General features: G+C 41.2%; 1 protein-coding gene across 7 annotated transcripts in view; it reads right to left on the bottom strand.

Moving 5' to 3' along the window:
* Nucleotides 1–352: 352 nt before the first annotated feature.
* ADTRP (androgen dependent TFPI regulating protein) overlaps nucleotides 353–12,425 on the bottom strand; it is a 32,073-nt gene continuing 20,000 nt past the window's right edge. The window contains exons 4-6 of one of the 7 annotated variants that reach the window (XR_008448818.1): nucleotides 11,668–11,783; nucleotides 7,591–7,742; nucleotides 353–1,439 (exon numbers count right to left, since the gene is read on the bottom strand). Coding sequence is in view for 5 of the 7 variants with exons in the window: in XM_054060345.1 (XP_053916320.1) it covers nucleotides 7,532–7,742; nucleotides 11,668–11,783 (327 nt within the window). In the remaining 2 variants the exon portion in view is untranslated. Of the gene's footprint in view, nucleotides 1,440–7,531; nucleotides 7,743–11,667; nucleotides 11,784–12,425 lie in introns of all 7 variants that reach the window. The other 6 variants (XM_054060345.1, XR_008448817.1, XM_054060342.1 and 3 more) reach the window with 6 other exon arrangements.

The following is a 12,425-nucleotide window of genomic DNA, read 5'->3' on the forward strand; positions in this document are numbered from 1 at the left end:
TTTTTCTTCTGTCTGTCTCTCTGGAATATTTCCTTTGACCAACATCTTTCAGCTGAATTCTTTCCGTGTTCTCCTTTACCTTTCACAGAAAATTCGGGAGGAGTGCATGTGTGTATGCATGGGGTGTGTATAAGTGCTTACATGCCCTTTGCAAGTTAGCTGGAGTGAGTTATCTAGACGAGATGGGGATTATTGAACGCACCTACGTCTTTCAATGAGTTTCCTTGGTTTACGGTCAAGCCCTAGTATGTTAACTTCCCAGACTAGAATTTTATCAGGTGCTTGACATGCGAGAAGAACAATCTTACATATACACATTACTTTTTTTATTGCTCACAGGCAGCTTACAATGTGTTTCACTTTTACTAAGCTCCAGCAGCATTCAAAAGATGGAGATAATACCTCAGTGAACTACATGCACGGTAGCTCTAAACTAGGAGTATTGGCAATGAAGATAGTTAGATATTTAAGTACTGCAACTAGCTTTAAATACAAGGCAAAAAAAAAGAGGTCTTTCTTTTTTTCACATTGACCATTAAGGAACGCTACTGTTGGTTTTGTCTGTTTATTGCAGTTTGCAAAGCAGATCTCCAGTGTTTTAGATGTTAACAAAATGTTGAGGCTAATAACAGAAATCAACTATATTGAGCAAGATTAGTAAACATGTGAATGGAGTGTAATTATATGGCAGGCAGCTTTATGTTAAACAGTGCTTTAAATTAACATGCTTTCTGTCAAAGCAATCATACAGTCAGTATAATTAGGTTACTTTTGTTGCAAGATTAACTGCAACCAAGAAAAAGGAAGAAAGTGTTGTGTTCCGATTTCCTGTTAAAATGGAGAAGAGATATTATGCATATAAATACTCCAGAAAGTTTCTCATTAAAAGAATTTGGCTTCATGGTGATCTTTCTGAGCAGACATTCCTAATTACAACCCTTGTTAGCCCAATTTGTTATCTAGCTAGCTTGGAAGTCACAGCACTGTTAAAATTATCCCTTCCCTTAATTTTTTCCAGACTTGATGAAGGACAATCCAAATAAGAGCTGGCTTGCATTCACTGGTCTTTTACAGAGTGGTGCCAAGCTCATGAGGGAGTTCGTTTACCAGTGATGAGTTTTAACCATGGACACATCCTCAAGTACATTATGCAAGAGACGAGAAATCTGTGTAAACAGATGAACACAAATTTCTTATTCATAGCAGTTGCAGAGTTATCATGTAAGAGGCAAACACTTCATATTTTCCACCGGTTTTCCATATGTCTGATGACATAATGGCTTCACCAGAAGCTGCAATGCACTGGAGAAAGGATTTATCACATCTGCCTTTATTTTCCTCTACTTCATGGCTTCAGCATTCATGGAGAGATTGTTTGGTTGGATGAGGAAGGAGTCACTTGCCTTTCTGCCTGTAGTCCAGTATTACTATTGAATCTCCTGTTTGGAGACAGAGGAAAAGAGATTACTGGGGAAAAAAGGCACAATAGACAAGTTCTCTCACACACTAAGCACCCTGTAGGGAGGAGGGCATGAACCTGGCCCCAGCCTCCCAACATCCCTGGGGAAGCGAGCCACTTTGGGAGTGTAAGTAAAGTATGGGTTGGACCAGCTGCTAAGGCAGAAGTGCTAGAGAAGTCTACTGAGCTTGGGATATCCCTAGCAAGTGAGGCGTTACTCGACTGCTGAGGAATGATTTGAAATCTACCATGCATTACATCCATTGAGGATAATGGTGTTTTGCTAGTGGGAAAAAGTGTCTGCCACCAAACAAACCTAGCTTGCTGTAAGTATATGTGAAAAGCTTTTAAAATAAAGTTTGTCTGGAAAGGCAGCAGATATTAATCTCTGCAGTTAAGATACCTGCAGCATCCTCACATGGCTGGCTGGGACAGCACAGGACCTACCAAAGACCCACAATTTTCTGAAGCACCAGATAGAGACCAGATGTGCTGCTGCGGTGCACCAAATGTGGTAATAACCAAATATATTTGGGTACTCTTATGTGAAGCACTGTCTCAGTCTCTCTCCTTCCCTGTTGATGATCATTTACTGAAAAGGTACTTTCCTTGTCCATAGACCTCAGACCCTGAAACACCAATTACTCCATGTTATTTATCTCCAGCCTGCACAGCATTTGGCAATTTGATGTGGAACAAAATCCTGACATTTCTTCCTTTCCAAATGATCTTGTAAGTATTTTGTGCAGAGCAAATAACTATTTTAAAGATGCGGGAGGAAAAAAATCACCAAAAAAAAAAAAAAGATACTAGCCTATTAGGCCACTGGGAGCATATTATCAAGCACCTGTGAATATCTGGCCTTCAGTATGAAATGGTAAGCCCTGGGTTGCCAGAGCTACCGATCCTGTCTCCCTCCGTGGATCATCAGATAAACTTGTCAACAAGAGTAGGGCGTGTGGCAGATGGTGCAGGTTTCCTTTAGATAGCTCGACTCCTGTACCCGAGGGCTAATATGCAGCTTGATGGAGTGACAAATATATGAAGAATATAAATATGCTATCACAGATTTGTAGCACAACTAGGGTGAACGGATGAGACAAAAGTAAATATTTGTATTTAGTGTGCAAACTCTGGGCTAAATTTGAGTTCCATTTGTCACTGGCAATGCAGTGAAATTGTAGGTATAAATGCTACTTGTTCACTGAAAGAAATAGATATACCCTGAAGTTTTATGTTTATTTCTTACAAGCATAACGGAACAAATGAAGATATTTTCTAGAAAGGAGGCTTAGTTCAAAAATCCATTCCAGACACTAAAGAAGAGAGGGCTATAGTAACAAAGGGTGTGTGACTGGATCAATAATCACCTGCAGAACATGAGTATTTTAACATTCATGTAAAAGCTGCTGTTCATAAGCCTGTGCCAGTACAATGGCAGAATGACTTCATACCCCTCATGTATGGCCTTTGCATCCTTTCATTTCCCACTTGGGCTTCTGTAATCTCAACAGCTTCTCAGGAGAATGAGAAGAAGAATGATCAAGAACTTGATCATATTGTAGTATCACTTTGTATTGTAGAGATTCATGCGCTGCCACATAGGCTGAGTTTCACAATAACTGACTACAGGATATTTGAGGGAGCTTGGTTTCACAAGCACATAAATACAAAAGGAAAACAACCAGTTCCTAAAACCTGTTATATGCTTCTGGAAAACACATTTCATGCAGAAGTACTTCAAAAAAGAAGAGGAAAAATATGCTAAAGAGAAGATTGCTGCCTAACTTTATTTCATTCATGAAAATGTTTCAGTGATGTCTTCCCAAGATATTCAGGACCTCCTAGAAGATCTGGAGAGGCATATCCATCCATTCCCTGGGCACAAGAAGTTACTTTGCCATAGGTTTCCTGTTTCCTGAGAGCAACAGCTCTTATTCTTGTACTGCCTTATCTATCCCTTGCTTTACAATAACTACTTTTGGCTTATGCCCCTGTGGTGTTCCTCAGCCACCTGCTGATAAAAGCTTCCCTTCTGGAGGACAGCGAGCATCCTGTCACGAGTCCGTTGGAGCTGATGCCTGCTCTGACAGCCAGCCCCCCTTTCTGTCCATTTCTCTCCCAAAGAACAGTTCCACCACCTGGGGATGAGCATTTCTCTGGACTTGGCAGAGGCCTTGTGATTGTAATATCTAGCAAGTGGTTTGTCCAATGTCCCTCAGCAGGCGTTTAAATCACTGATGGAGCAAGTAGCCGTTGTTAGCTATAGCTCCTATCCAATTCCATTTCAAAGTATTGAAATGAAGCAGCTGATTAGTGTTTTGCGGTTTTTTTTTTCAGGCATGTTAGGTGGAAGGCAAATGAATTTGCTCCATCTTCAAATACTAGTGCCAGAGAATAAACTTCACCTGAGATGTTGCTCTGCCTGATGTGGAGAACTTTGATCTGAATTTCTCCTTAGGATCTGGCTGTCTCACCAGGAGCAAAACCTGAGGGGAAAAAAAGGCTGCATTGCTTTATTTGTGAGGGTTCTAGTTTGAATGGTCAAAGTAATATGACATCAGTTGTCAGCGTGATGTTTTCTACCCATCAGGAATGGGAGAAGCAATCGCATAGTTAATTTTTGTTGCTCAGACCCTGCAGCCAGATCCTAGGCGGAGGTAAATTTATGGCAATAAAATAATTAGCCCATTGTTTCCAATTATCCTTTTTAGAGTTTCTGTATTGCTCAGCATTGTCTAGTACTCTAGAAACTCTGGGATTTTAACAAAAAAAGTCATTACTGGTACTATTTTCTGTGCCTCTCAGGCTGTGCAGCTGGGTTGCCTTAGTTACCACCAATCCAACTGTGCAAGGGGAGGAAGAAGCGCATGAGAGATAATACATTTTTAAAACCTCTAACACTGTATGAAACAGTTTGTCTATAAATAATAAAACAAATTTAGGGTCTGGCACCTTTTGGTTTTTCTGAAAAGGAAAAACAAGGTTATATTATTCAACAGCCTCCGTTTTCCACCTCTCAGAAATGATTCTGCATCTTTTTGGTCAAGCACAGGATTTAGCTTTAAAAATTATGTGATCAAAGTTGAAAACTGCCATCCATGGTCTCTGAAATAAGTTGGTCTCTGAAAAAGTTTCACCTTTAAGGGTGAAAAAGAGTAAATATTTACATAACTGGTTTTAGGAAAAGTGATAGTGACCTGAAGCTATAACAGAATGTGGAAGAGTGCCCACAGTGCGCTGTGGGACAAGCTTCATTTGCAGCTTACTGTTTGCCACAGGATGTACGTTGAGAAGGAAACCCAGCTTGCCGCTAACGAGTGCCTATTTGTTAATCACTTCTTACACCTTCCAATAAACAGAGCTTATCTGGGCACAAGCGCAGCCAGCTTGCTTTCTTCGAGTGGGAAGGCAAGAAAAAGAAGCTGCTATCCTAGAGCCTTTCCTTTTGGGGTGAAGCCTGGTCATAGCAATGCAGAGAGGGGTCTCAGCCTTGGCTGATGCCACCAGCATTGGGTCTAATTGCTTGGTGGCTACATGTGTTGTTGAAGAAGGTGTTTCCAGATGTGCCTGAGGGAACCTATTGCATTACTCTGTAACTCAAAACTGTGACTTTGGGGGTCAAAGAAGGCAAAAAAAGTGAGGGTAGGAGTGCCCTTCCACCTATCCCGTCTTTTGGAAAAGGGAGGATGTGGGCAGGACGGAGGTTAAGGAGAGATGAAAAGGCCTGTCCTCTACCACCACAAACTTTTGATTTGCGTGGGTTTTTTCCCCCCGCCCCTTCTGTGGGTAATTTTAACTGCATTGTTTCTCTTATTGTGGTGTGAAGGTGAGACAGGAAAGGGTAGGATGAAAAAAGTATGTGAAGCCATTTTTGCAGTGAGAAGAAAGGTACGTGGAATTGTGTTTTCATTTGGTTTGCAGCTGGTTTTACTCTGGTGATGCTGAGCCAAAGATTTGTCTCAGTCAGGAATATATTAAGACTCTGGCACACTGTAGTTTGGAATAGCTTCCCTCTGGCTGTGTATCAATGCTTATTGGGGCTTTGTTATCAATACCAGCTTGAGGAAGTCCTACCCTTCTCTTGGGTGGACACAGCTGGGAAATGGATTGGAGAAAATGATCCAAACTGAAAACAACCCCTGCTTGCAAGAAACAGGTGTGTGTGGTGAGTAGGAAGGAATAGGGGCCAGTGAGCAGGAGCTTATTGAGAAGTTATTGCTGCCAAAATCCCTGAATTATCAGACTGCCGCCTCAGGCACTGCAGAGTGGCCGGCTCTGGGGTGCAGCTTGCAGCTTCTTTTATTGGTGCAGGGAATGCTGCCAGTCTGAGGGGTTGAAGAGCTGAGGATGCAGCAAGAGTTGGCACAAACACAGGGAACTGTAACTCCGGGGGAGTGTCCTGCACATGTATCAAAACTTCATGTAATTGTTAAAGCCATGATTTTGTGGCCTCTTTGAAAAATGTCAAGTACACACGGAGAGGCAGATACACCACATACAGGTGTTCTCTATGAATTGCCAGAGCTCACGAGATATCAACAAAGAATATTGTGTATGCTGTGTTTATACATGTTTTCTGAGGTTACGCTCATGCTATCACAACTGGGGGTGCTTTTCAGCCTTTCTATGTGCACAAAAAAGAAAGTTGGGTGCTTGCCACAGTTTCTTTGGGAATATCTCTTAAAATCTCTTCAGTAGGTATATTTAGTCAGCTGTTCAAAATGTGTCTAATTCTTGCAGTTAATTTGATCTCTGCTTGGCAGAGACCTTTTGTCCTATCAATTAACACCTTGGAAATTAAATTATTTTAATTCTGATTATTATGCATCAGGCATACTCTAGGCCTGAAATTACTAATACTTACTCAGTCATGACAAAATCTGATACCTCGATATTAGATCCCAGATGAAGACCTATACTGTCTTGTAGTGATGATGTGGTCTTTGTTTAATAACAGTTACTATTTACGTGATGCCTCTTAAACCAGAACTAGTGCAGAAAGGCTACAGATCTGTTTTCATTTAGCAGCAGTCCTTATCTTGTATCATGTTTATTCAAGAATAGAATTTTGCCAAAATTTCCAAACATGGACATGTAGAGCAAGCATCTTATTCGTAAAGGTATCAAGTGGTGAAGTTGATTATTCAGCAGGTTTGAAAGCCAATCTGCTGCTTGTAGGTAGCTAAGTACGGATGGTGAGAGACTAGCTACAGACACTCTACTTTGGCTTGACAGGCATGTGAGACTTCACAAAATGGATCAGGCATCAAATGTTCCCTGAGAACAGAGGGAGGTTGTCTTATTTATTTTCAGAGGTGTTTTTGCAGTGTTTTTTTCTTTCATCAGAAAACTAGTTTAAGAAATTGCAAATGTTCACACATTTGTCCTAAATAAAATACACACATTTTTGTGACAGAAACACTTTCATCCTCAAAAACTTGATCTTGAATGAAAAAGGAGAGAGGAAACTGAAAAAAAAACCAAAAAACCCATGCCAAACCCCTACAGGTGCTTCATCGTTTCCTTTTCTTCCACTCATTGAATGTGTCTTCCTAAACTACTTTCCCCTTCCCCCAACTGCCCATTTGCCTAAGAAGGCCGCTTTTCGTTTTCTTTAAATTTGTACAGATTATAGTACTACTGAAGTAGAAATGTTCTCAACAGTTGGTTAAAACTATCTGAAGTGCTATATTACCCATAGAGCTTCTGTGATGCTTTCACTTGGATACACTAACACCTTCCTATAAGTTGTCAGTAAATAGTATCTTTCCCCAGATGGACAAATGGTGTAAGAGTTTAGGCAAGAGAAGTTTTGCTTCTCTGTACCCTTGTTTGAGAAGCAATTTGAAATCAAGTGATTATGCTAGTAGAAGGTGCTTCTTGAGTCACATGAGAGAAACTTGGTCCACCCTTTTACCTGGTGGGGTTGGGATTCTTGCTCTGAATTGTTCTCTGTTAGTAGCTGCTTAGGACCTGGCAATCTCTATCAGTCACCCAAATGGCACTGCCCCCCTCCTAGTGTACAAGGGCCCTCCTCTCTTTCCCACCTGCCTAGGCAATCACACTTACTCATTTTAGATAATTTTGTGTCTCTGTGTGTAGAAGTGAAAACCAAAACTTGGACTGACCCCATATCATACGGTTTAGGAACTCTCCGAAGTTGTAGAAAGAGATGACGATGGCAAGGCTACAGGTGAAAAAGGCTGTGAGCCCAGCAGGGCTGAGTAAAGCGAAGAGCGGATATACCCACTCTCCCGTTACAGAATAAATCCACAGGACCCTAGGCAAGGAGAGAAACAACCTTTGGTTAGGACCATTCAGTTAGAAGAACCACTTCATATTTTCTAACTCCTGAAGGGCCAAGTTATCAAAACAGTCTTGATATAGAGAATATACTCTCAGCTGCCAATACACCTCCTCAGCATCTGGGCTATTTGCTGTGAAGCATGCTTGAACCGCTGCTAAATTAGATGGGTTTCAGCACAGGCTGAAATGCACACAATGTTCTGCTGTCACCCTGGTGGCAATGGCTATTAATGGCAGTGAAATATCAGTAAAGTACTATGATGGTCAGAAATGAGGATGTGTAATTGGCTTTATTAAATGAAGATTATGCAAATAAGCTCTTACATTAGTGTTTGCTCTTTAGTTACAACAGCTTTTCAGGCCTTATCCAGATCTTGAGTGTCTGTGGAGATGAAGTGCTGTTTCTCACTGTCCCTGTCCTGCCGTCATTGACCACTGGTTTAGGGAGTGAGAAGAAGCTTTCAGAAGGTGAGAGGGCAAGGGAAATTCTCCGGCACTTTTTTCCTTGCCCTGGAAGTAGGAGGAGAGGAGGAGCAGGTAAGTAGAAGCAGAGATGCAGCTGCTTTGCTCTTTTGTTTCAGGACTGTTTGCAAAGCAGTGTTTAGAAAAGGGAAAGAAAGAAAAGGAAGAGGATAAATATGATTGCTTTATAGGGCTTCTTTTCTACTTAGGCCATCTCTTTCTGACTTTTTCTTCTCTCAAAAAAAATATCTTGTAGTGGCTGTCAGTTCGGTGTCATTACCTTCATTGTTTACAGCACATAAGAGTGGCTGGTAGTGAATACCTATAAAATACTATAAGAATGGTCTTTATACTTAAAATATAGGAGAAGTCTATTTTATGGAGAAAATTATATGTATTTGTATTGAATATGTAAAGAATATAAAATATAGGGCAAATCTCCAGTGATGTTAAGAGGATATGCCATTCTTGCCTAAAAAAAGAACCTTTGTGTTCAAGGAGTCCTAAAGTGTTTAATTCTTGCTTAAAAAAAAACCAAACCAAAACACATCTGAGGAGTTTTCCATACTTTCCACCACCAGTGCTAACATAAGAATGCAATCCCACTCTTCCTGATGGCACACAGCCAGTCACCTTGCACTGAGCATCACACCTCAGAGAAGTGACAAACAAGCTGCCCCACCAGTCCAAAACTGTCATAAAACTGAGGAATGGGAGAGTGCTAAAGTGCCTGACAAGATGATTTCTAATTTCTCTAGTTAGATCAGGAAGGCGTAGGGCATAAAATAGGAGGAGTTTTACCTTGCTTATAAAGAGATATTTGTTAATCTCCACCTAACACATGGAGTGGAGCCGTAGGGGGAGTTGGTAGGGGAGATGTCTGCACTGAGCATAGAAATGTTAAGTGTAGAGACACATTTTCATCATCTAAGGTAGGTTCTTGCATCAAATAAACTAGGCTGTGGAACAGCTTAGTAATTTAAAACAAAACAAAACCAATAATCCAAAGCCTACACAAAAGGCTATGGAGAAGCCGAGAAGAAATACTGAAGACTGGGTGCTAACAGGAGCCAATGCATTTTCTTAATGAGTCTCAAACAGTAGAATGGAGTGACAACCTTCGTTACTTCATATAATGAGGAACTAAATTATCTTGATCCAATTTAGCCAGCTGGTGCATCTGATAAGAAGCACTTCAACCTGTGTTTTTAAACCTAAACAAATGACTATACAGGAGCATTAAAGTACTTCCATGTTTCTACCTTGGCGGAAGCTGTGTGTAGCCAGGTCTTTTATCTTGGGGCATTCCTCCGTATTACTGAGCTTACCCATTTTGACCACAGAATGGTTGATAAGGTTTTCTTTTTCCTAGGGATTTCATAAAATGCATCCCACAAACACATATTGCTCATTTTTCATGGGCTAAATACACATGTGGGATGCAGAGACTGATTATTCTGAAGATTTCATTTTATCATACTTAAATTTTTATCAAGATTTTACCTGCTGCAAGGCATCCCTAGCTGCTTGGTTTCTCATTGCCTTGCAGGAATCAGTCAATTCTCAGCCCACCAAACTGGGGAAGGGGAAACACAGCGATGACAGTGATAGTTCAAGGAGAGGCTTTCCTGAAGGACTCTAATGCTTGTGAAACATAAGGTGACCAAATGAGCCTATTAAATCACCAGATTCCACACCAACAGTAAAACGTATATACGTGTTACGATTTCAGTGCACGGGATAAAGATTTTTGTGTTAGTCGAAAGCTGTTGTCTCTAGTTGCAGGGAACCAGGACAAGGAGAAAAAAGGAGAGCAAATGGGAAGTGGTTCCTCGCTGCCTCAGGAGGAGGGAATGCAACAGCGATGAAATCCTAGTATCATTTATCCAGTTATCAGGGCTCTGGGACACAGGGGACAAACACCACCTTCCACCCAAGACCCTGGCAGCACCATCAACATCAGTTCAATGAAAATACTTTGAGGGATCAAATGTGTCGATCCTTTTGTTGATCCTCATCCTTTGATGACGATCCAGGTCCAGCAGGAGCCATGTTTCCCATGGGGTGAAATTGCTTGGCTGAAAGCAGCTTTAGAGGGAAGTATGGCACTAGTGACTGCAGTGGTCACCTAGAGAGCCTTTTGGTCCCGAAGACAGTACAAACAAAATGCTCTCAGAAGATAAGCAAAGAAAAGCTGGAGTAAGAAACTTAGTGAACCAGAACATAGAAAAGGAATTCAGGAAGCTGCGGTTGTAATCCTATTAGCCTCTGGGATGGTTTGGGATAAACCTAGCTTGGTCGTGTAATTTAGTGGTGAAACCCACAATCACTCTGATGGGTTTCATCAGTGCAGTTAATTTTCTATTGCAGATTTTGATTCAGTGGGCTGAAGGTAATCTCCAGCTGAGAGTGAGGACTGGTGGATAGGAATGGGAAGGATGGATTCCTTCATAGTCCCAGTGACTTGTCACAAAGTTTAGCAAGATGAAAAGTCCCCTTCCTGCTTATCGGTTGTTCTGTATCTTCTACCCTAGGGCCTGGGTGTCTCCTCTGTTCTAGAAAGTGATATTGCAGCATACCCTGAAACTATATGGACACATTCCTGAGCTGAGCTTCAACATAATGCATCTTCATAGTGGTTTGAAGTGTTGGCAGCTGCCCATAGTTACATGGAGTGGGCAGTGCCTCCCAGATCCCAGCACTGCAGCTGGGATGCAGTGAGCAGAAGCAGATGTAAACCAAGCTCCAGGGGTGCATGACACACACAAGAGGTGAGTGGATGGCTATGGACTGACAGGTGGGCTGTTTAGATATAGTTTTTTCTTTCAGGGTCACCTTCCAACAGGTGGCAACTGTGGCACATTTCTGGAAATGTAGGTGGAGTCCACTAGTGGAATGGGAGGTGGTAGTGGGGCAGATGCCTCCTTGCTACCCATCAGTTTGCACCTGTCTCTGAGTATCATTTTCTCTCTCAAGTTTCTAAACCCAGTCATGTGTCCTTGCCGAATACCAAACTGAGTTTTACTTCTCTTCTGCTCCTGTGACCCCCAGGCGTTTGAGATTAGGTGGTTTTGCAGTGAGCAAGACAGTGAGCAGAGGTAAATTTGATGGTACTAGCAGAAATCTAAACTCCGGCACAGAAGAAATAACACAAAGTACCTCAGAGTTTATGTCAATTTAGTTGCTTTTTTATAAGAGGCCTTAGAAAAGTAGGCAATACCATGAACTCTCAGGAGCTGTATTGTTTGAAGAAACCTGCTCTGCCTACGTCTGGAAATAATTGTTGTGGGCCTCGGCTGAAGTTTAAATGACTTCTCCACGGAATAGACCTTTGTCTTCCATGTGCCTGGGAGGGAACTTAGATTTAAGTAGATCATTTGGCCTTGTTTTACAAAGTAGATCATTTAAGAAAATGTTTTAAAATACGTAATTCTTACCAACTGATATACAGAAAAGCGACAAATGCCAATAGGATCGATCCCTTCTTCTTTGCTGGGTATCGGTGCGGTGTGGCAAGGATTTCCAGGACAGCAAATGGCAGCACAGCCGTGTGCTGAGGAGAAAAGAGAATCTGTCACTTACTGGATACAGCACCTTGCCTTTATTCACTGCTGATCACAAAGCTCAACAGCCTGCCTGCAAGCAAAGGGTCATTTGACAGTACTGAAGGTATACAAAAGCACATACTGATTTTTTTTTTATAGTGAAGAAGAATCCCTGCAGTAACAAGCACTGGCATTTTCGTGTTACTAAGGTGTAAAAAGTATTGCAATGAGATCTGTGTATAGAATGATCTAACTTACTTTATAATAGGTGAGCTTTCCTCTTAGATTTTATAATGCAGTACATTTTTTTTGGTAATTCTCATTGGAATACAAAAGATATTGAAGTCTATTGTTACATGTATTTGAGGAAGACAAAAGTCACCTCCTTGAACTCATTAGGTGGTTTCTGAATTGCCTTCACATCTTTTGGGGGTCATTTTTATATTTTATATGTTATTATTTACTATTTAATCCAGGGCAAGTGCAGTCTGTTTTGCTTCTCTTTGTGAACTGAAAATCATGGTGGTAAACAAGCAGAAGACTTAAGTTAGCTGTGATTAAAGACAATGAAGGAACTTCAAACAAGCTTAACCAAGAGTTACTAGAGTCAGTTTACTGGAGTAGCTTATTTTCCTTCTCTTTTTTTTTTT

Source organism: Cuculus canorus, chromosome 2 (assembly GCF_017976375.1).
Source record: "Cuculus canorus isolate bCucCan1 chromosome 2, bCucCan1.pri, whole genome shotgun sequence".
NCBI classification, from domain to species: domain Eukaryota; kingdom Metazoa; phylum Chordata; class Aves; order Cuculiformes; family Cuculidae; genus Cuculus; species Cuculus canorus.